At 37.9% G+C, this 25,792-nt stretch overlaps 1 protein-coding gene across 2 annotated transcripts in view; it reads left to right on the top strand.

Annotated features, from left to right (window-relative positions):
• The first annotated feature begins 10,320 nt into the window (after positions 1–10,320).
• The window catches only part of LOC121300073 (extracellular matrix organizing protein FRAS1-like), a 108,192-nt gene continuing 92,720 nt past the window's right edge, over positions 10,321–25,792 (top strand). For both annotated transcript variants that reach the window (XM_041228468.1, XM_041228459.1), the window contains exons 1-2: positions 10,321–11,278; positions 15,650–15,681. In XM_041228468.1, coding sequence (XP_041084402.1) covers positions 11,203–11,278; positions 15,650–15,681 — 108 coding nt within the window. In that variant the 5' untranslated portion in view covers positions 10,321–11,202. The remainder of the gene's footprint in view (positions 11,279–15,649; positions 15,682–25,792) is intronic.

Below are 25,792 nucleotides of genomic sequence, written 5' to 3'. Positions count from 1 at the left end.
TGTCATAGGGCAGGGTGTACGAACATTGTTCAATATCCGCAACCACTGTGTTTTTTTAATCTTTTTTAGGCTTAGCCATATTTGAACAACCAGTAGTGTGCTATTGCGCTTCTAAAAGGGCACCTCCACTCTACCCCACCCCTCCCAAGGTGAATTGGTTATCTGCACAGGATGGAACACTTGGCAGCCAATGAGATTGCTGCTTCTATTCTTGCCATTTTACAGTTGACAACAAACCATTGGTTTTATAAAATAAATGATCTTTGGATCACTAACAAGAGTATGTTAAAATTATATTTAATTATTAAGTACGTGTACATTAAAGCCTCTCGGAGCAGGAACTAAAACTGACTTACTGAAAAAAAAAGCTATATATATATATATATATATATATATATATATATATATATATTATATGTGGAAGGGTGGTGGGTAATTCACTGACACAGGAGACAGACAGGTGAATTTGGCAACACCGCACAGGTGCCCAGTTTTATTTCAGGGTGCTGTTTTTTCTTTAGTCCCGCAGATGGCGCTGTGGGTCTGATTTACCAACGATGGTAAACAGAACCACGGGCATACCAAGCGATGGTACACAATACCGGCGCCCTTGCAGGTGCTTCGAAACAATAATTCAAAACAGAAGGCACAAAGAAACAGGGAAAATAAAACAGTAACAAAAACTACAAAGAAACGGTGCTGCACTTTGCAGCGATATCCCGGTCGCCGCTGCCCGTGCGACCCGGATCACCGTCCTACACTGCCGGCTCACTAGCCTGCTCTGATATACTAATCAGGGGTCTACCCAAGGGTTCCCCGCCCTCAATGTCTCGCTCTGAACCTCCGTTTCGTTCTCTCCCACTGGTTCTCGGTCGTTGACCAGCGCTTCCGCACTCTTGGCACGTTTAACAGGGCAGATCTGAGGAAACAACAGAGCGTTAATTTATAGGGCTAACAATCTCCCAAGACGCGCCTCTCAGCCATTCAGAGAGGGGGAAAGTCCACACACCCACTTTCCCACCTCCCTGTGTCACTGCCATGACTCACAGGCGGTTGTTGGGCGACTGCAGCCCGTGAACACACCAGCAGAGTCAGCACAGATCTCTCCCTCTTACAATATATTTATATCACCAGTTCACCACGAAGAGGTGTTCATGGCAGGCTTGGTACGAGCCCACAGATGTTGCCAGTAACGATCAGATAGACCTGTGGGCAGCATATGTGCCTGCCATAATGTCAAGGAGTTAATGGGCTAACAGGCTGCAGCTGTGGTTAGGTAGGCGATTATGGTTTCACCATTGTTAGATTATCATTAGCCTTAATTGGCCCACACCTGTAGCCTGTAACAGCCCAATGCCTGGCTGGTTAAAGAGAGCATGTACAGGCAGTCTGGGTTTTTTTTTTTGTTTTGTTTTCTGACCTGAGAACATCCTGGATTTATTTACAAAAGAGCCAGAATGGAATAACTGGAATCCATGTTGGATAATGCTGTGGTTCTTTGCGTCTTCGATTCTCTGTTCTCTACAAGGGCTACCATCCCTCTCAGCCAATGGCTTAATATGTGTTGTGTATGTATAAGGAATTCTAAGTCCCTTATGTGTTTCAGCTGCCGAATATTTAAAAATATATACTTCATATCACACAGTGGAGCAGTCCAATTCATGGAAATTAAAACAATTTGGCAGACTGTGGCAATGTTGCCCCGCCCCTGTGTGTATTTCAATGCTGTATGTTACGTGTAGTGTGTTAATGTTGGTGTATAGTCATTGGTACACAGGATATAAATGGGTCTGTGTAACACGAGTGGTTTAAAATGTATATTTGTATTTAGGCACAAGGATTGCACAGCACTTCACGTGCAGGTAAAATGTAATAATATGCGAGCCCAGGGAATTGCACTTTATTAATTTACGTGCAGTTGTACCGAGACTCCAATTGAATGATTGATTAGCAATCAAGACTGTACAGCTGCATAAAAGCAGCATGTTTTCACTCACTCGGGGTTGGGTTTGGTGAGTGGAGAACGGGATTGGAGATGGAGGTAACAATAATAAGAATAGTTAAAATATCAGCTCACCGTGTTTGTCAGCTTCACCAAACTCCTCCTCTCTTTTGTTTATTTGTTGGTTCCTGATTCTGGTCTGATGTCACCCACTACAGCTGTCTTTGTGGCACAGACATATCACCATGTGTCCTCAGAAGATGGGAAATTGTACCAAAAGAAATATTTGACAGTAGGTTAAACTTGATTCTCTCTGACAGGATATTCATTTGTGCTCTTACGTCAACATCTCACACAACACCACGGGAGCAGCAGTTAGAAATAAAACGTTAGGTTACTCATCGTAACCCTGGTTCCCTGAAAGAGAAGACGACCACCAACAACATTATGTATGGGATATGCCTGCCTATTGGTAGGTATTTTCTGAGCTCTCTATACTAGAGCTGCCAATAGGTCCCTTCTTGGGATGACGCCATCGGTTTTGTTTCTCTTTTTGCATCGAACCCATGAGGGTGATCTATGCAACCTCGTGGTTGGTCGTCTTCTCAGGGAAGCAGAGTTACGGTAAGTAACCTAACATTCCCTTTCAATTCGAAGACGACCACCAACAACATTACTTATGGGAAATGTATACCAGAGCCGTCGTGAGAGAAAAGGAATGGCAGCCTACGAGGGACAGATCAGAACCTTATAACCCATGTTTAGTGTGCAAACTCAAGGACCCTCTTGCCTATTGCAGGCAAGGAAGGATCTACCACATTCAAGCTGTAGAACCTAGAGAATGTATGCGGTGAAGAGGGCCCCCCCCCCCCCAAGATGTAGCCAACCCTTTAGTAGAGTGTACAGCTACTCTCCCTGGTGAGGGTAAGCCAGCACTGTCATACACCGCAGAGACTGTGACCACAATCCAATGCGACAGTCGCTGCTTTGAGATGGCTGTCCTAGGGTCTGTATACTGTGACAGACAAAGAACTGGTCAGTATGATGCAAAGCTCTTGTCCTATATGTAGAAACTCAATGCCCGCACTGGGCAGAGGAAATTCAATCTCTTATCCTCCTCTGAAGCAAATGGAGGTGGATGGAAAGACTCCAATTCCACAGACTGATTCCTTGGGGAGGAAAGCAGGGTTTATATGCAGTAACACCCTGCTGCCATCGGCCAAAATACGCATACAGGAGCTGTGCACCGACAACACCTGCAGCTCACTGACCCGCTTTGCAGAGGTGATAGCCAAGAGGAAGGCTGTCTTCATAGACAGATTATTTAATTCTGTGGAGCGTATAGGCTCAAACGGGGCCTTCGTGAGAGCATCCACTACAACATCAATGGCCCTCCTGGCAGGACGTAACCGCCGAACACCTTTGAGAAACCGAATAGCCAAAAAATGCACATCCGGAGTAAATAGGTGTATAATCGCTAATGTTGCGAATATAGAACAGTGGGGTGTATTATATTGCAACATAGAGGATTATAATACTTAGTTTATACATGTTTTAACCTGAAATAGATGCAACTTATAAAAAAATATGATTTGTTGTAATGACAATGGAGTGACCACTTTTAGGGTGGTGCTGTTTCAGAGAGAGCTATGGGAAATGGATAGACTTATCTAGGAAAAGGAAAATAACTCTGTGATTGACCTGTGAACCAGATCTGAAAGGTGGCCATCTTTAAAAGGGGCAAGGGGCGTTTGCACAGGAGAGAAGTGGTTGGAGTTAATGAAGAGTGAGAGGGGTGTTTGCAGTCAAGTGTGTTAACAAAAGGAAATCCGTGTTTCGTCAAAAAGTGCCTTTTTGAAGAAAAAAGAAAAGCCTGGACCTTTGAGAGTGAAGTCTAGCCTCTAAGTCCAGTTAAATCAAAGTCTGTTGGAGAAGCTGACTGGTCATGTGCTCAGCGCAGAATTAACCAGACCAAGTGAACCAGAACTGAATGATGGTTTTATTGGAAGTGAAGTAAGTGAAGTAAAGAATTACTTACTAATGCCTATGGTTTAAACAAAGCAACTGAGTAGTTGCAAAGAGACTGCAAAACCCCCACTCAAGAGCAAACCAACCAAGTGCATGTCAGGTATACACTGTCGAATGTATATAGTGTAAACAGTGTTCTGTGTGAACTGAATAATAAAGGGTATGGTACACCAGAGCCTTACCCAACTACCATTGTAGGTAAGGGTACTCTGGTGGAGGTAATGGTGTCAGACTGGTGGTAATAAATTTGCACACAGACGGTTTAAAGACTACTACTGGTTGGTAGTGAAGATCTGATACACCTTGTCCATCCTGTCACTATATATATATATATATATATATATATATATATATATATATATATATATTATATATTATATATATATATATAATTTATTTATTATCCTTGTAGTCACACTGAGATTAAAACCTCTTTTACGAGTGAGACCTAGCCAGGTAGCGGCAAGTCAATACACAATAAAATACAATTAAGACACAGGCAAATCACATTTAAAACAATAATCAAAAGACATAAAAGTAGTCAACTATTTAAAACAATTTACTCTTAAATTGCAATAAAGATATCTGGATCTGCAGCTTTAGTTTGGACTGGAACTATAAATGCAAAAAAGAATGATATCTGAGGCTGTGGTTACTATGGGAAGCTATAAGGTATTCATTTAAATAAGAATATTCATATAATTTACATTTAATAGCCTTATATACCAGAATATACCAGTGCTTCAACCTACGTAAAGCCAAAGAAGTCCAGTCTATCAAATCGTATAATTTACAATGATGAGTATTAAATCTTGTATTTCTATTGTACCTCAATGCTGCATGATATAGCGAGTCCAGTTTACCTAAAGTTGATGGTGATGCAAACCTATATACTGCATCAACATAGTCAATTTGCGGCAAAAACATACAAGCAATAAGCCTCTTTTTTTGTTTTCATATCCATAACATATATAACATGTTCATATCATAGTGATGTTTATAGCGTATTCCCATGCCCAACAGACGAGTGTGGAAACATGCACTCACTTCTGTCCAGCACACTGCCTTCCTTCTGTTCCTGTAATATGGTCCTATTAACATATGTTAATGCATCGGTAATTAGAAACATGTGATGCAAATGTATTCCAGGTGGACATTCAATATGCACATAGCGCAATCAAATTTGAATTGGGCGAAAGCCCTAATTCATGTGAATATACCAATATCTGTGCGATAATTGCGATGCGCTAGTTCCAATAACTGCGCACCGCTGGCTCAAAAAGTGTCAGAGTAACAGTCCACTCTGGAGTTGGGTAAAATAGCACAAACGTACAATAGTACAGAACCCCCTTCCCCCATCCGCACACACCAGATGGGCAGATCAGTTATGTGTTTTATCACTGTATTGATATGATGGATAGTGGTATGTTGTGTTTACATATACAGTTATATGTGTTCTTCACTGCTCCACAGGCATATCGGCAACCAACGTGTACCATCAAAGTATGGAAATGTAGACTGAGAGAAGGATGAAGAGAGGAGGGGGTCCTGCCTGTTATCTTTGCTGTGTGTTGCCACACATCTGTAATTAATTGTATAAATACGTCTGTGGCAGGCTGGCGAGTGGATAGAGGCCCAGAGACAGACTGCAGTTCAAAAAAATATACTTTTATTATAAATAGATACAAAAATAAAAAGGCACAAGGGCCAAAACAAAGTGATTGAAACACATAAACAAAAAGCAAAAATAACAAAAATTTCCAGGCTGGGCAATGCCTTCACTGGATTTAGAAAATTGAAAAATCACAACCAACAAAACACCAACCTGCTTCCTCAGCTCCCTCCTCTCAAATGAGAAGCAGAGGCCTCCTTTTATGTCAGGTGGCTGGGCGCTGATTGATCGTTAATTAACCTAATCAACTAATCAACCCCAGCCACCTGAACCTAATAAACCCAGGCAGGTAGGGGAAATTAACCCCATCCCTGCCAATTTAAAAAGGGCAGAGCTTTGCTCTGCCACAATGTCATACACCCATCTTGTGGCCCATTGCTTTACTGGGCTATTCCATAGGTTGCTGTGCATTATGGGTGAGGGGTGGGCATCTGCAGTTAATGTTTTCCTAAAAACAGACCGGTGATACGATCAACTAATCAAAGACCTGTATTTTCTCTGCAGCAGTCCATTTATAAGTTAGCTGAGGTGGGACAAACAGTTCTGTTAATTGTAATTTCTGGCCATTTTTATGCAGCTGCCTAGTTTGCTGAATGTTGGTGTTGCTAATTGTACAGAGACTGTTCATTTATTGAGAAATCATAATACGCTACAATTAACATTTTAGGAGTGTATGAAAAAAATGGCATAACGAAAAAAATCCATTTCGACGACACTCAAAACCTTACAAACTGGGCTTAATCATGATGTTCAAATGGGTGAGTTGAATGAATAACAATCGCATTTCTGTGTATTGTGTATATAAAAATGCTTGATTGATGTTTACTTTGCAGGTGAATGACCTTGTTACATTTACAATCAAAGAGTGTGCTACCAGAGTTAGACTTTGTCACGGCACAACTTACATTAAAAAAAAAAGCATTCAGAAAAAAAAGACAGTATCCAAATGTTGAACCAGTTGGCCTTTAAAGAAACCTATATAGTATTTCCTTGTGATACAATACTGTCTGTATTCAATAAAACAGTGGCATTAGCAGTACATTAATTTGAAAACTTGGCGCCTAGCTATGGAGCCAATTGTATATTTGAATGGTCCTGTATGTATGTGTGCAGGGTATATTGTGTGGTCTCGTCTGCTGTCATATCGGTACATACTGTGCCAACACCAATGATAGCAGCTTGTCACATTACTAATGGTGACTGTCTATCATTCGGCATTCTCGCTTGGCTGTTGTGTGCAGTTGCTATATTGGTAGTGAATGCGCAGACGGTTTTGCAAGGCACAAACAGATTTGCGAATTGCTCAAAAAACTGTTATGTTCCAATGTCTCGCAACTGCTTTGTGCTGTTTTGTCTCTCATTTTGTGCCAAAGCACTATTTTTTTGCGAGGCACAAATGTAATGAGGGGATTACGTGAAGATCGAAGATCGGGCCCTGAGTGTTTGACGCACGGGGTTGAGTGTACAGCAAGGCGGATGGGAGAGAGACAGAGACAAAGAGAGGAATAAATAAATAAACAAATAAATAAATAAATAACTATTGCAACGCATGTCTGTGTTGTCTGTTTGTTTTGGTCAATGTGCCATTTTGTTTTGTGAAGTGTTTTGTTTTGTTCAACCAGTTTATTCGTTCATTTATAAAACCAGGGCCACCAGTGCATTTATAATTCACTCGCCACTGTGTTTCTTCATGGTCTGACGTCACCACACAAACCAACCTGTCACACTTATTTATGCTCAAAGAGATATTAATGTTTCAAGGGTTATTATGAAAACGTAAATAATCTATAAGATCTTCCTTTTTTCTTTTTTATTTTGTAGTTACAATGTTACTTGCTCTCAGGCAACGAAATTGAAGTAAAGGTCACTGGCCCATGTCCTAAATGCTTACAATCGTAAATCATCAGGTACTTAACTTCCTACTGGCAGATACAGACAGAATGCTGCTTCCCTACTGAAAACATCCATGTCCTCGGGTAACATTTTTGTAAATATGTAAGTTACCATGTCTGAACACTAGATGGTACTCACCATGCAGTTCCTTTAATGGAAACTCAAATATTGTTGGACAGAGTTTCTTACAAGATGTGTACAGTAAGTGACAACCAAAAAAGACACATTATATAAACTTTGGCTGCAAAATGTCTGTGGCTGCTTGTGGAAATTGTATTAATGCTTGACTGGTACCACAGATAAATAAATATATAAAAGACGCATAAAAGAAAAAGGGAAGTGTGTACGTCTTTCAATAAAACTGTAAGACTCTTGAAGGTTGTATGGTCCTAGTGGAACCATATAGTTCTCGTGGTTCTTTTAGATATGAATTCACTGCATTAACTGTGTGTGATGTGTTCCAAACGGTTGTTTATAGGAATAACCATTGTGTAGGATTAGTTGAGTTGTAATCCTAGGCTTGTACTAAAATAGCTACCACAACTGTTAAAAGAATTTAGAAACATGACCTTTATGGGTCAAGCTTGTAGCATTCAGGCCAGCTGCTATAAACCTGTATTGGAGGCCATTTTACAGTATTTCTAAGTACAAAATTGTGAAGTAATTCTCGATTTGAATTTTCATTTTCTTTAAACAATTAAAACGTATTTTTGCAATTAAAAAAAGGGTCTTTGTGACAGATTAATCACGTTTTTTACATGAAAGTACAATTCGCACCATTTTTTTTGTGTGTAATGGAAATTAAACTATAAGTATTACTAAAGAAATTTGGTCAATGAACTTACCTTGAATTACACATTTCTAGTTTTTTCTTTCTTTTAATAAATGTGTTGTTTTGTGTCTTAAAATTAGCTCCTATCTTAAGACTGATTTGAAAGTGCTATAACCTACTTAAAAAGATTGGAATGGCTTTATATTTTGGTTTTGGGTAAATATTTGACAAAACATCAAGAGTATCACACAGCATAGATAGCTTTTAAAGACTAAAGTGAGACAGCTGCTAGCTTTCTAAAAAGTGTATAGTCCATGGCTTAGCTCTTAATGGCAAGGAGTTGCCTGTGCCCCCTGTTAGCTAAACCCCCCCCCCCCATTTATGTGGCATTTAATTGAGCAACGGTCTACTAGATGATAGTCAGAAATAAATTTGTACAATGTTAGTGTATATATATTATATATACTATATATATATATATATATTATATATATGTGACACACTGTGGAATAGGTTGCGTAATCCCAGTTAACTTTAACAACAATCTAGAGATCCTTCATTAATGATGTCACATTTTTGTTTAAGTTTCTGTTTTCAAATATTTAGCTACTATAACACAAACTATATACATTCTGGAATGTATAATGCCTAGTTTCTTAATAAAAACAAAAACACGTAATAGTCTTTTTAAGATTATGTTGTTAACTATTATGCTGTCAGATGTTTTTATAGAGTGAAACAGAGCATTTAAAAGCATTTCATCTGAAGTAAAGAAAATGGTTACTTTATATATTATCATATTACAATGAGTATTTAAAACATGTTTACACAAGGTTTTAAATACTTTAATCCAAGTGCATTAGTTATTTAATTTATACAGTCTATCTATTGAGCTGGTAACACATTTAAATACAGTTTCTGACATGACAGCATGGGTGGATATGTACTGTGTGTTAAGCAGCACAATTATTTAAATGTGTTAATGGTTTAAATATAATTTTGTATTAAATAACATGACATTTAAAGGCCTAGTTTCCAAAGCTTGATCCCTATGAAAAACGAACCAATTTACTGCCAATTTGCTTGTTGGGAAGACATTTTCATTGCTATTTTTTGCATCATATATGGCTTCAAACACTACAGAAATGGCAGACCATAACAATTTTATTTTCCAATTCCAATAGTAATAATATTGTTGCTCATTCAGTGCTTTGCACTATTACATCTTGCAAAATGTATTGTCTGAATAATTCATTTCTGGTTTGGATACCTTATTGGGTGGTGGTTTTTCCTTTTTGAAAGAAAAAAAAGACTGAGGTATGTCTCCTTTTGTTTGGTCACATGATGAGTATAGAATGTGTCATTAAATAATTTGCATTAAGTACAATTGTTATCAATAGAAACAAATAAAGGGTTAATACGACTTTATGTGACCTATAGCTGCTTATGAAAAGCTGTCAAGATCTAGGGCATGCTGGATGATTAAAGACACTGTTGTTGAAAAAAATATACACTGCGAACAACTTTTCAGCAGAAGATAGGCAAGATTTAAATGCTTAATTTGGCCACCATTTTTCTCTAGCTGGGTTTCCATAGTTGAAAAAGCATTAAAAACAGAGCAGAAGCATTTTCACTAGGTCACATCTATTTAAAACTGATTTACTGTGGTATACCATGGGTTTTACATTTTCTTTAAACAATAATGCAACATGTTATTTTTTTAATAGCAAGGTGTGGCAATTAGATTATAACATTTGGAAACCTATAACAGAGAACAAAACAGCAGATGCATTAACAACACATTAAAAGGTGTTAATGGTGTGTACATTTAAAGCATCAGATTAGGTCTTAGTCATAGCTTTAGTCTTTAATTGCGAACACACACATTCAACACTGACAAGCCTTGGAGCTGGCTAGGGGCTTTATACTTTCTGGAGCTAAAGCTTTGAAGACAAAAGCAAAGTTTACAGCAGCGACTAGGGGATCAGGTTGCTCCCACGTGACCCTATGGAATCTCCGCTCCGGCTCGATGAATACATTTTCACACACTGCGATCTCTCGCCAACATTCTGAATCATGCACAAATCCAACCGCAGTGTTTTATTAGATTTATTTCTTTTTAAGAAACATTTTTCTTCAGTTTGCTACTGTACATAATACATTTTCATCGCGTTCTTCTCTTCTGCTATGTTTCTGGATTTTCAGTTGGAAATATTGCTTTGAGGCAAAAGTATATTGTAACAACCGATATCTTGCAGTCCGATCATTCAGGACAAGACTTGCTGCCTGGATGAAGTACAACTTTCTTTAAAAAAAAAAAAAAAAAAAAAAAAAAAAAATTTGAAAAAGTTTTTTTTTTTTTTTTTTTTGCCCCCTGGGCAAAAGTTTTGGATTGGTCATTTCTGCCGCGTTGAGTTCTACAGGCGTTTCTATACACAGTGATTATAGTTTGTTATTCTACCAGATTTCCTTACGTCGTGCAACGCAGTAGTGTCAAGTGAACTAGTATATTTGGTGAAAACCTGCTCTGGGTTTGCTTTTGTCATCAGATTCTCAACAGCTGGAGTCAGACTTGGATCGATGTGAATTCGGAGGACTGCCTTGAACTAAACTAGGCAACTTGCATTGCATTTAATAATAGTGAGTATTTCATATAAACATATACCGTACGGCGGATGCTATCTGGCACCCATACATTTGCGAACAAGTCGACGGTTCAATTAACTTATAAGTCGTTCAAAGAAACACCAGAGCCCATCTCACTTGTGCATTACAATTCTATACACATGGGTTTCAACGTTTTCACACAGTAAGAACTGAATAATGTTTTCTGGAACTTGCTGAGTGCCTTGAAAAGGGATTTACTTTTTTATATATAAATTAATCATTTTCTGCATGACCATGGACCCGAACTTCTGGATCTTCGTTGCTGTTCTGATTGGGCTGGTAACTCTACCTCTTGGAACACAAGGTTAGTATACAATGCACGATTGAAACTGGCTTTTTAAAAGCAATATTTATATTTATCATTTAAATTTGAGACAAAACATCAATTCTTATGCAGAACTAGCTTTAATGCGTTGCTGGTAATGATATACAGTTGCAGTATTTGATTTTTTAGCCTATTGAAGTACGATGCAGTTAGTATTGGAAATACAGTAGCAAGCATTTTGTATTTTTTTTTTTTCAGCAGCAGCATTCTTCTCATTCGTTTTTAAGAGACAGCTAAATAAGTGCCGAGTAGCCCACTGTAAAGTACACTATGCGACATTGGCTGTGTTGCAGGCGGTGGAGAAAGAATGTACGTAATGCAATTTTGTTAGTGCAAGTACTGAGAATACCAAGGATCGAAGTGTTTTCTAGTTTACCAGTAGTAGCCTAAATTTACAAATTACGCTCGATGATATGCCCTTATAATATCAATACCAGAATACATTTTCGTTATCTGCCTTATATTATCAAGCATATTCTGTCAACTTGGAGAATGATTTTGTAAATAGATTTAAACTAACCAAGCGTTCTTTAAGTTGTATATTAAAAGGAAAGACGACCGATATGAATTCTCAGCACTAGCGTCACATTAGGCTGTTGTTTATTTTTATTTACGGTGATATTACCAATAACAAATAAGAGGGAATGCAAGACAAGTTAGAAACTTGTTAAGATCAGCACACATTATAACAAGTACAGTTTAAGGTAGCATTCGTGCAAACTAGGTACGTTCTTAAAACACCAGTCATTTTTCATATCAAGTAAACCTGCACTGTTTATCATCTTAACAACGAATAACATGGACACTGTCCTCCCAATGTGCTAGATGTTTATGTAAGTTAGCCAAGGTCAGTTTATGTTTGTATTTTGACAGGTATGACTCGTCTATTTACTAACTTGAAAAACATATGGTTTTCTGGTAAAATAGTAAATATGCAAAATTCATTTTTCACAATGTATCGTTCTCTCTCTCTCTCTCTCTCTCTCTCTCTCTCTCTCTCTCTCTCTCTCTCTCTCTCTCTCTCTCTATCTATATATATATATATATATATATATATATATATATATATACAGCTCTGGAAAAAATTAAGAGACCACTGCAAAATTATCAGTTTCTCTGGTTTTACTATTTATAGGTATGTGTTTGGGTAAAATTAACATTTTTGTTTTATTTTATAAACTACTGACAACATTTCTCCCAAATTCCAAATAAAAATATTGTCATTTAGAGCATTTATTTGCAGAAAATGACAACTGGTCAAAACAGCAAAAAAGATGTGTTGTTGTCAGACCTTGAATAATGCAAAGAAAATAAGTTCATATTCATTTTTAAACAACACAATACTAATGTTTTAACTTAGGAAGAGTTCAGAAATCAATATTTGGTGGAATAACCCTGATTTTCAAGCACAGCTTTCATGCATCTTGGCATGCTCTCCACCAGTCTTTCACATTGATGTTGGGTGACTTTATACCACTCCTGGCGCAAAAATTCAAGCAGCTCGGTTTTGTTTGATGGCTTGTGACCATCCATCTTCCTCTTGATCACATTCCAGAGGTTTTCAATGGGGTTCAGGTCTGGAGATTGGGCTGGTCATGACAGGGTGTTGATCTGGTGGTCCTCCAGCCACACCTTGATTGACCTGGCTGTGTGGCATGGAGCATTGTCTTGCTGGAAAAACCAATCCTCAGAGTTGGGGAACATTGTCAGAGCAGAAGGAAGCAAGTTTTCTTCCAGGACAACCTTGTACTTAGTAATTAGTGTCTTGCAAAAGTATTCAGACCCCTTACCAATTCTATCATATTACCGAATTACAAATGGTACATTGAAATTTTGTTCTGTTTGATATTTTATTTTTAAACACTGAAACTCATAATCAATTATTGTAATGCTTTGAACACAGTGTTGGAGTGATTTTGGCCCATTCTTCTTGGCAGATTTGCTCCAGGTTGTTCAGGTTGGTTGGACGACGCTTGTGGACTGCAATTTTCAAATAGTGCCACAAATTCTCAGTGGGATTGAGATCAGGACTTTGACTGGGCCACTGTAGGACATTCACCTTTTTGTTCTTGAGCCACTCCAATGTTGCTTTGGCCTTGTGCTTGGGATCATTGTCCTGTAGAAAGGTGAATTTCCTCCTAAGCTTCAGTTTTTTAGCGGAATGAAGCAGATTGTCTTGCAATATTTTCCTGTATTTTGCTCCATCCATTCTTCCTTCAATTGTAACAAGATGCCCAGTCCCTCCTGATGAGAAGCATCCCCACAGCATGATGCTGCCACCACCATACTTCACTGTAGGGATGGTGTGTCTTGAGGCATGGGCAGTGTTAGGTGTGCGCCACACATAGCGCTTTGAGTTTTGGCCAAAAAGCTCTATATACTGTGTGTGTGTGTGTGTGTGTGTGTAATAGCAGTAAATCTGTGCATCTTTTTATACAGTAGTTTATACTGGGTAATGGGTAGCCATTATGAAAAACAGACGATATGTGTTACAATTCCTTTTATGGAATACTGGTAATAGTACAGAAGATTATCATAAATACAGAACTGTAATATTTGGCACATCCAGAGTATTTTGAGTCCAAGATTATAACCCTAAACATGTACCCTTTCCCCCAATGATGGTGCATTTTTTTATTGCTTACAGTAGGTATATTCTTTTGGAAAGGTTCCTCAGTTACTGCAATGTGTTAGGTTACATTAGTCAACTTCTACCATCACCATGCTGGCATCCCTTTAAGCAAAATTATCAGTGCATTAGACTGAAAAGGCTTGTTGAATCACAAACATCCATAGCTCCAACTGAATCTGTAGTTCATGCATGGAATTTTATTGGAATGCTGCCCATGAAACAGCAAGCAGGCCAAGAAGGGTGATGATTTGCAAGTAAGTACCAAGTACCAATCAGCTGCTATCTCTTACATCACTAGTAAAGCACAACCTTAATGGATTCTTTCCGTTTATCGAATCCAGTGTCCCAGAATGTTTACATTAAACAAACCCCATTAAAAATGCACCAGGAACCTCCTGAAGAAACATGTGCAATTATTTCTAAGGTCTCTTTGATTAATAGTAATGTGTTTGCTCATTTGCTTGCTGTGACCCGAATTAAACTGATGCCCTACTCTATTTGTAGTCATAATGTGTACAACCCCGGCCTGTTTTTTTTTTTCTTATAAGAACAATTGCATTGCATCGATTTGGCATAGCTGTTTAAAGAGAGTGTTCTACTCTGAAACACAGGATCTTGCTTGTCTGTGTCTTTGGGTTGTAAATTAGATGCCAAGGGGACTTTAGTCATGGGCCAGATCCTACATTGCCAATGTAAACAGGACAAACTGGTTATAGTGCCAAGGACTGTGCTATGCTCACCATTTATAAACACAAAACATTGTTTTAACATCTCATTCGATGGACTTCAAAACCTCAGACATTTGTATATTGACAGTAAAAAAGAGGATATACAGTGTTGTTTGTACCAATGGACCTTTCCTGCGGTTCCTGATGTTTCTGAGAGGCCTCCAGTTGAAATGCTGAACAGACCACACCCCACTGCTGATATCTGACTGGAGGAGACTGGAGGCCAAATCAGGGTTTTTTTTTCTAAGGCTACTCGGTGTATTTTGTTATCAACAGAATGATGCAGTTTAATCAATTGCTTCATTTACCATTTGTTATGCAGTATTACATGCTTAATCCCACAAGCATATTTCAATCCATTGTAATAACACAAAATCACAGGCCAACACAATTGGGATTGTTATGAGTATCTACTGTAATGCAGTGGGTGAAAAACATAAATAAATGCTCTTGTCCCATAACCACATTGTGTAATCCATGGACTAGGCTTTGTACCAATTTATTCTAGGTTTATTCCTACATAAATCATTTCCTTTGTCAGTTAGCTGATTATATTATGCAGCATATAGATCACTTGCATGTCCCCTAATTTATTCCCTGTGGACATCTCACTGATATTGGAAAAGGGATTTAAAATTTGAATTCCTTTAAGTATAAGAATTGACATTTTTATTAAATCTTGCATTTCTCCACTTTATAAGGTTAAAAATATCCCAGTTGGGAGCTCATCATGTTTTGAATGGGTCATGATTTTCTGTTCTTGAAAACTGTCCTGGCTTCACTCTGTATTATTTACCCTGGGATATTTTGGCCTGCTGCTTGTTTTAAACTTGCTGTGAATCAGCAGTGAGCCATTAGGTTGGTACATACAGTAGGGTGTATATTTCGGTGTGAACTAATGACCTTTGCATATAGAGTGTCTACATGTTTGAGGTCTGTTGATCATTTTTAGAATACAACCTGTTAACGGTTTTGTTTTTCTCCCCACAGGTGCATGTCTCTATCAAGGCTCACTGTTTGCGGTATGTATTAACTTTTTACTGGCTCTTTGTCTGTCTTATGTTGCAGAAGTTTTAAATTAAAGGTTGATTTGTACTTCACTGTAGTATTAACCTGCCATACACTATAAACTATTCCATTTGGATAGCTGCTAAGCTCACAGGCTTTGTCTCATCAATAATAATGTACCAGCACATCACTGGACTACTTCAGAGTGATGACACTGTGGCTTAATACACAAACAGTCACGACTATTAGATATAACGGTCGATTCAGGTCTGTGCAGTATATGTGCTTCATAAATAATGCACTCTTGCTTAGGAAAAAAAACAGTGCTTGATCGTGACACTTGAGGAAGCTCCTTTCTGCATGTAGAAAAGGTTATACACATCACACTGCTTAGCAAGTGAAGTATTGGACAGCATGTATTTACATTTTGATTGGAAAGAAGAACACCAGGTCTTGTTTCAAAAGTGCTTATTCAGATTTGTCTGCAACTGGCCTACTTGAGTAGCAATATATGTGAAGCCTTACACTGTTGAATTAACTATTATATTTGTGCAGTAGGCCTCCTTAGTTGGGGCTATGGAGATGTATACCTCTCCTTAGGGGTGCACTGATAAAGATTTTCTTGACCGATACTGATAGCCAATGGTTATCTACCCACATCGGCTGATACCGATTAGATACAGATAATAATAGATAGTGCAGGTAAGCTATTGTAAACTACTAGAACAAGACATAGGGCCTATATTTAAACTGTTTTATAATTATAAGTTACAAAATGAACAGATGTCGTTTACTTGAGGTATTTATGACAGAAATGAACAGGTATTGTTTACTTGTTGCATTTACTTCAGAAAAGGAATACAAAGAATAAAGTAGTATTATATTGTGTGCTTGACAGCAATTTATATATTTGTTTTACAACATAGGCTGGGTTTACATGCACATGAAAATCGACTCTACAGTCACGACTGTGTGACATTGTCACGCGAATACATCGTGAAACAGCAAAAGAACGTCGTTTGGTCAGTGCGATTTTAAGGGCAGGGTCAATCGCTTTCTCAAAACCCATGTAAAACGGAGCAGGAATTGAGCTTGTGTCTCACGAGATCTGAGCAGTCAAGATCCCGTTTATTCTTCAGCAAAGCTGTACCAAACCACACACTCACACACGCAAACAGGAAAGAACACAAAAGACACTGCAAATGTAAACCTCTCGTATAGTCTATTATTAATGTTTGTAAAATGCATGTTGTTAAGTCTCTTTATTATTATTAGTAGTAGTAGTAGAAGTAGTAGTCGTACTAGTAGTAGTCATAGTTGTATTCTCTTTCTATAATTCTCTTAAGATGTCCTAGGAACAACAGAGCTCCACCTCTTCTTCCACCACAGAGAACTGGAATGAATTGTTAGCATCAATTGGCATACTGTGCAATAAGTAATGGATATAGTTAACAAACAACATAAATGTTTAGAAACATTCTAAAATAAGCAGAATTAAATAGCCTCACAGAATCCCAATATATGAAACATTTTTACATCTAAAAACCTGTACTTTAGCCTGAACAAAATATTGTTTATATTTGACAGGAACCACTTTGTCTAATGTGAAGTAATGTCAAATTAAAGGAGGAATATGCTGTAAATTTTTTTGTGAAAAAAAGATCACAGTTGTTTTAGAAAGCTAAAACTGTTTCCCATATTCAAACTAGCACTTGTCTATAATTGCGAGGAAGGTACAACTCTGTATTAAACTTAATAATAGACAATTCTGCATTCCTGGAATTGCCTTCCTGCTTGAAACATATCTGTTATAATGTGGAAGGCTTTAATTTTTACTCACTGTAGGCGCCATAAGATGTGTGTCCTGCAACATTGTTTTGTGTTTGGTGTTTTTGTGTTTCCTTTGACTTTGTGATAAAGGAGAGGGAAGAAAGGCAGGTAGGACAGCCAGCATGTTTTAACACATTCAGGAAGAGAACGTTGTCGACTTCTAAAAAAGATGATAGGGGCCCATGAAAGACGTTAACACCTGGAAGAATGACCCCGATGCTGGAGGGCTCAAGAATAAGCAATGGTTACAAAACGCCTTGCAGCGCTTAACACATTCAAGTCTCTACATTCAGATACCTTTGGATACACTCAGCACTCCAGATAAGGGTTTGGGCCATTGAGTAATTTACTCTCCAATTTAGACACTTGTTGCTTTCTGGCAATTGACACGGCAGTCTACAAGCTGTCCTGTCATTTTTCTTGCTACATTCACAATTGACCATGGAGATGCCAGGAACCAATGGCATAAATTGAGTTTGATAACATGCAATTGCTATGTGTATTTGTTACACATTCAGTTAAAATATCACGCGTAAGTCATATTTTTACAATGCTTAAAACACCCTTTACACAGTTTTATCTGGAGTGCTGGCTACACTTTCTTCCAACAACAATGGAAAGCAATCAAATAATCAGAACTGAGTGAATTTTGTGTTTTGTACTGAGGCAATGATGTGGGTAGCTGAGTGGGTGGACGGGCTCATTTATTTGGATCTCTTTTAGGAGTTGTTAGGAAGACACGAAAAATATGCATGCATGAGTTTTATACCTTTATTAATATAAATAATTTAGAGATAAATGTAGACTGTACTTGTAAAGCCCCTTTCACACTGGCATGTTCTACCTGAAACCTACCCGGGTCTGGACCCGGAATCATGCGGGTCGGCTATGTTATTTCACACTGTTTTTGATAAAGCAGGGTTGACCTGGGTGACAGAATTAAGTAAACAATACGTGTATCAATGCCCAGGAAGCAGCTTGTTACAGACGCTTCCATCCAAGCTTCTCTGGATTGAACCAAACTGATTATATCAAATGTTTCTTCATCCCTGCTGCAATCTGGCTTATGGTGTGTCTCAAGCAACACAAATATGGCTAAACAGAATAAACTGAAACTTTCCTTGCTGAAGTGAAACCTTCACGCAGGTGTGGCTGTTTGTTATTGCATTGGCCATCGTTTCTTTTGTCACGCTTAGCCCGGGTCAAAGCGTGTCAACCCACATCCTGAGATGGGTCACTGGGACCTGGATTAACCCGGGTACGACCCAGGTACGTGGTTTCACACTATACGGGATTGGGACCCTGGTAGCAAGGATCCAGGTCCGGACCCAGATAGAAGTGCCAGTGTGAAAGGGGCTTAAAATGGTTGACTGTGTTACTTTTCCAAACAGCGTTTTCCATTGACCTACTTGAGGTCTTAAATTGAGGTGAACCAGATGTGTTAAAGTCTAGCTAGGGAAGCTGGTGTACTTTGGTTTGACAGTGATGAGATAGGAGTCCTGCATTGTTCACCTTTCACAATATCTGTCTCTAAAAACACTACACTGAGGACAGTCTGGCATTGTCATTCTATACCTTCATTAACACAATCACAGCACTAAGTAAAGATTAGGCAATAGTGCTCCAGGGCTTGCATTCCCAGCAGTGCTTTGCAAATAATCTTGCCTGTAAGACCTGAATACTTGTGCATGTTTACATTTCTTTAAGCATAACAATTTGCAGGATGGAATATCAAAGGCCATATTTTCGTATCGAACACCTAATTTTACAAAACTAGAATTAACACTATTTGTTATTTATTTCTTCTTATTTATTTATTTTCCTTTTTAGAAAAATTGAGCAGATAACAATTAGGAGTAATTGGCTTTGACTCTCGAGTTGTGGATTTTCATTTCAGGAGTTAGTTGAAAACTTGTGTACATGCTTTGAAAATAAGGCCTTGCATTTCTTAACTCTTTTGCTGCTCCACCATGACTCTGAAAAGTATAAAAGCTGGACCTCTTTATTGATAGTTGTGAAAGGACAGCGTCACTGGCACCAGCAGGAGAGAGACTCAGTGAGATTTGTGGTTTAAACGGTGAAGAGCACTTTTTTAAAACAAAATAAAAAGGTTAAACAAACAAAACAACAATGCAAATAAAAATCAAAGTGAACCCAAGCAACAGCTATCTCGGCACTATAGCTGAGACAACAGCCTGCAACTCCCAGCACCTCTTCTAAACTCCTCCAACAAACAAAGGGTTTGGCATCTCTTTTATACTAGTGACTGGGACTTGGCTGGGATGGAATGCTTTCATGGTATATTGTAATAATGGACTGTGGGATCTAAATTAGGAACTTTTCTGGTGTTAGCAAGAGCCTGCTAGTTACTGATATGAACTAGAAATGACCTCATAGGGGCATGTCATGAACCTTGTTAGGTTTTGATCTAATTTGGAGATTTAAGAATCATGGAAGCATGAGAAGATTAAACTGTGTATTCTTCTGCAGCGTGTCTAACCAGGGGACCTCTGAATATGTTATTTGTTTCCTGCTTTAAAAAAAATTATAAATAAAAGGTACTAGAAATGTACATCCCAAAGCTGTTGTTGAAGACAGTATTTTGGTAGCACAATTAACCAGTGCCCCCACTATGTATCCTGACAAAAATAAATTAGAAGGCCTGAAAAATTGTTCAGAAGTCAAGAAGCCATGTTTTGAGTGTTCAGGACAGGGATCAAAGGGAGAGGCAGAGCGTGAGGAATTGAGTGCGGAACCGTGGTGATCTCTGATAGGGCAAAGGAGTAAAGGAGAACATTTGTCCTCTCATTGCACTTTGTTCAGGGGAAATTGTGCAGAGACAGTTATTAGCAGCCAAGGTTGGCTTACTTTGGGCCAATATGTTGTTGTTTTAGAATAAAAGGGTGTAGTTAATAACAGGTACATTACCTGATCTAACATGTCTGGTAATGTTCTTTAGGATATGTGCATGTATGTGTGCGTGTGTGTGTGTGTGTGTGTGTGTGTGTGTGTGTGTGTGTGTGTGTGTGTGTGAATGTTTGTATATGCAGTAAATATAATCTGTGAATGCACACTTAGTCTACACAAGAGATGTTAGATTCTGTTCAATTTTTATAGAAGTAGTTATACCTTAAACAGTTCACTTATTCAATAAATCATGAGATCATGATACCCCGTGTGACACAGAGTGCTGTTATTTTAAACAGCATGTAAGCTCTAATGTCTTGAGTACCGACTTGATAACGTATTTTTTGAGCATGAGGACATTTTCTTTTTGGCGTAGTGACTACTCTACTTGGAACCTGATTATTTGAGGCGATACCTGAGGTTTATAATTATACATATTTTTGAAAAATGTTATAACAAAATACTAAAGGTTAACATTTAAACTCAGGAACAAATCATTTACAGAAACTTGAGCTGTTTTTTCCATTTGTTTAGTTGTTTTTTTTTTCACTTTTAATTATAATCTTAACATTTCCAGAGAGTTGCTTTTCTTTTTGCACACCTTACTAGTTATCATTCGTGTCCCAGTGGAGTTTGTTTACTTTTTCAGCTGCTTAAAGTCCAGAGAAAGCATGCAAGGCAAAATCTTTCTTGTGATAAAGTTATCCCATAATCACCTAGAGTGCCTGTGGCCTTCTGGACAGAATTGTTTGAAACTCAGGGGAATGGGCCTTGGCTGAGCCTTTAATGATAGTGTTTGTCAAGGTGGATTTTTTTTTTTGTTTTACTTTCCACTATCTTAAATACAGTTATAGAATCCAGGAATGTACAGCTGTGAATTATTACCTGATAACAGAGTTTGTAGAAGTGAGCTGACACTTTGAGCCAGCGAGTTCCAGATGTAAACCAATATCCATAAGAAGCTGTAGTTGTATTTCTTAATCAAAATATGTTATGACTTTGTCATTTGACGTTTTAATTGGTAAATTAAACCACTCAACAGAAAAAAAAAAATATTGTTTATCCCTTAACTGGTTGCATTGTTCAAGCCTTCATATAAATATTAAATACATCTCCAAGAGGTTTACCTGTATGTTGGATTACTGAGCAGTACAAACCTGCAGATTGCCATGTCCAAGGAAGGATGTCTAAAGGAAGACTCTTTGCCCAAGGGAGTTCTCTGACCATAAGGTATAATTGGTCATTTTGGTCTCTGTTACTCCCATTATTATCTCATCGTGAGAATGTCAGGAATAGTAGTAAGTGGATCAAAGATTATAGTATGCTTCCTGTGATTTCACTGGAAATTAATTTCTAAAGAGTGCTGTACTCCCTTTCTTTCAGTATAAGGGAGTACCTGACCCTGAGACGGCGGTTCTTCAAAGGAACAGGAGCTGGGATTGCCTAGGCAACACTTTTTGCTTAATAAACACAGAAAAACATAAGCCGAAGCTCTTTTTTTTCCATTTGTTTAGACAGGTTCTATCTACAGTGAAACTAAAAGCTGTTTGAAGGTGAAGAGAAGCTGGTGCTTGCTTTACTTTTGTAATAGGACAATTGCCAATTGTTAATGGAACGTAGAAAAAGATCAATCATTTCTGGAAAATATGAAGAACATAAAACTTGTTAGGGTAATTAATTCCATGTTTTTGGTTCATATGCATCCATCATAATGTGAATTCAATTTGTCGGGCTGTTTGTCTGCTGTATACTTTTTGTTCAAGTTGAATATTTCGAATGTGAGTAATTGGCAAAAGATGGCCATTTTTGTTTAACTTATTTTCTCCATCAGCTCAAAGATCATAAGGCTCACAAAAAACATTTGCATCACCTTTTAGATTCAGGTAATTGGTTTTCAAGTCCAAGATTGTAACATGAGTGTGTGCATTCTGCGTGTGCCAGCAGGGATTAAACATGAATGACATTCTATGGTTGTTTTTTAATTCTAAGGAACTGATGAATGTAAGTCTTTCGTTTCTGTCATTCGTTGAGTGTTCTGTGTCTTCAGTTGATGTCCTAATTTTGTCAGCTTCAGTGTGGGTAATTGATACAAAATCGTTTACCTTGATTGATTCCTGCAGGTAATAGACCATGTTTTTTTTTTTTTTTTTTTTGTTTTAAACTGCAGAGATTTGTTTTATTCTCAGTGATAATAAATTATTGATTGCTTTAAAGTTCAGCAAGATCAAAATGTTACATCATTTAAGAAACAATACTGTGATGGTGCAATTGACTAGATTCAAGTTTTTTTTTTTTTTTTCTACTTTGTTCCGAGTAACAAATTATATGAATGAACTGGTAGAAATCATGGAATATTTCTTCAGAGAAGAGAGGAAGTACAACTCTGAAGAGCTTGGTTCCTGTAGTGGAGAGAAAAAACTGGGGTCAGTGTATCCTTGATAGAATAACAATTCACCTTTTCAATACAGACTCTAACACCCACAAAAAAAAAAAACATAGAAACCTAATTTATTAAGATAAGCTGTGGTTGTGATAGCTGGAGACAGACAATCCCCAGAAGAGTTACCTTTTACAGAGTACTGTACTGCTGCTGCTGTACATAATACATCAAGACCAGTGTTCTCATTTCTGTTTTATTAAATAATGAAAGGGTACTGAAATTGCCTTCCTGTGCAGATTCAGAATGATCTTTCTACAGTTGAGATGGGTCACCTTTGTCATTAGTAAAATACTTTGATATAATGTACAGTGACGTAATGTACAATAGATAGCTCAAGATAACGTTTCCATTTTGCTATTTTGGGTTGCTCTTTAAACTGAGCAAAGGAATGCATACCGCAACATCCATGGAACATGTGCAGTATTCTTAGTAGGTTCATGTGATTGCTTATCAGATGTCTGGATTAATGTCTTGGCATCCTTTCCTCGATTACTATAATATTAGGCCAGTGTGATCTTAAACAGGCCCTAGTAACTCTTTTAGGGCTACTGAGTTTCCATTCTGGGGAATAGCAAATTCCATTTTTCAAAAATGACCAATTCTGTTTTTTCAGTTTTTCCCACTTTTTTTCAGTTTATTGATAATTAAACAAGGGATTGGACTATAAATACAATGTTAATAGTTTAAATGAATCCATTTTTTTTTTTTTTTATTAAAGCCAAGATTTTCAATCAGACTTGTAGCTGTAATAGTAAGTAATGCACCTGAAGACACTTACATATCATAATGTATGTATATATAATTATAACAGTTCAGAAAACAAATGTCCAGCACTGTTGTGAGATCATCATATTTACAGTCTTCCACTAACACTGTAGTTCAATCTTGTAAACGGGAAGTGTTAAGTACATGGGTCGTCACGCAGTTTTATTGCTACACACAGGTGCTGCAACTAAGGTACCAGCAACGGTAGCCTTAGTGTCAGATTTAATAAAGAAAACAAAACAAAGCTAAAAATAAAAGTTTGCTACATGGGGCGAGCGCTAGCCTCATTAAAAGAGATGTCACGCACCAGGAACCGACTACACTATGTTACCCTCTCTATACTGGTTGGGGTCAGCATCCTCTGAACTAACCTACTGCTGTTGCTTCTAAAGTCCTGGCCTCCCAGTGATTGTTGGTCTTTATGACAGTTCTGGCTGGGCAGAGTCTTCACAAGCACCATCTTGCAGTTGAAGGGTACTGTAGTAGTTATCCTGTGGAGCGGACGCTCTCCTTCTTGATGTAAACAAAGCGCCCTTGTGTGTAGCATGGAGGTACACTTAACTCGAGCTGTGGCGCAGATGCTTTATGAGCTGCATGCAGCCTCCTCGGGCACGCCCGCCAGCCAATCCAGACCTCCTGATCAGCTCAGCACCAGGCGAGCCTACCTGCTCAATTGGTTGGCTAGCAATGTGTCTCCTCTTACACATCCCAGCTGCACACATCTATGCAAGAACCAGCGACAGGTTCCTCCCTGTCACAAGTCTGCAAATGAAGGTGTTTTTGAAAAGACCTATTTAGCTTATTGCTGGCATTACAATAACAGTAATATATATGAAACAGTTTAGTAACAGTCCAGCAATGTCATGTGAGAGTAATCCTGTTCACAGTACTCCACAAATTAAGTTTAGCGTTTTGCGTAATAGCCAGGATAAAATATAAAATACTTTGATAAAAAAAGGTGTGTTGACTGACTCATTGCTACACAGGTTCACTGCTGTGTATCACCCGATTGTATATTGTATATATTTCCTTTAAGGAATGTAGAGTTAGAAAAACAGCTTTGAGCATGTTTCTTCATCGTCAGATATCATCATTCAGTTAAAACGGTCATGGTTTATTATTGCAAATTATAGTTTTATTAAATACAGGTAGAGTGGAAAGAAATAAACCATAATGAAATATGCAATTCATTTAGCGCACTTACTTCAGAAAGCCCCACCGTGAGCGCAGTACCTTGGGTCTGAGATTTTCAATTTAGGCAAATGCAGTGCTTTGTGATTGCTATGAAAGGCACTATATAAAATAAAGATTGATTGATTGATTGATTGATACTGTTGTGATTCCCAGTGTTATGTCAAAGCATGAAGTGTTACCACTGTGGTACCTTTCTGAAATGGGTCATACCGTTGTAGCTGCCTTATTGTTCCCATTGCATTTCAATGGTAGTGCTACTGTATCAATGTTGGAAATCATTTAATAAGGGTGGTCCTGGTACACTCCTAGTGCTGTTTAACTGGCCATCACTAAACTAGCATATTATAAACAGAGAGCCAACTGTCCTTGTTCATTTTAGCCTTTTGTAAATATGCAGCATGTCTTTATAGGCAAACAAAAGAAAGAGATAAGCTTTGATCCCATTGATTAGTGTGTATGTGTCAGTTCAAATTCCAGTACTGATGAGGAATGTTATCACTTTTCCCCCTTTCAACATGTTTTAAAGGGTACATAAGGACCTTTTTATTTTATTGTGCTTCCCATGTGTTGCTACAACTGTTTATGTAAGGTGTGTATATTGTTTTAATTTTTTTTTTTACATTTTGACCTCTTTTTTTAAACTTTTAAATTGCATTCCCTGCCTCAAGATGGCTTCCCATGTACCCACGTGGACCCCTCAGAACTATATTTCCCATCATCCTCTTGCTCTCTGGTAAATCCATCTCAGTTACATATATGAGCAGGAGGATGGTGGGAAATGTAGTTCTGAGGGGTCCATGCAGGTACATGGGAAGCCATCTTGAGGCAGTGAATGCAATTTAAAAAAATTTAAAAAGTGGTCAAAATGTTAAAAAAAAAAAAAAAGAAAACAATACACAAACTTTACACCAACTTTATGGAAACATGTAACACAATAAAATAAAAAGGTTCTTATGTACCCTTTAAGGTCACTACAAATTAAACAATAG

The sequence above is a fragment of the Polyodon spathula genome, chromosome 2 (genome assembly GCF_017654505.1).
Source record: "Polyodon spathula isolate WHYD16114869_AA chromosome 2, ASM1765450v1, whole genome shotgun sequence".
Taxonomy (NCBI): domain Eukaryota; kingdom Metazoa; phylum Chordata; class Actinopteri; order Acipenseriformes; family Polyodontidae; genus Polyodon; species Polyodon spathula.
The sequence above is the reverse complement of the archived record's forward strand: the minus strand, read 5'-3'. Positions and strand labels throughout refer to the sequence as shown.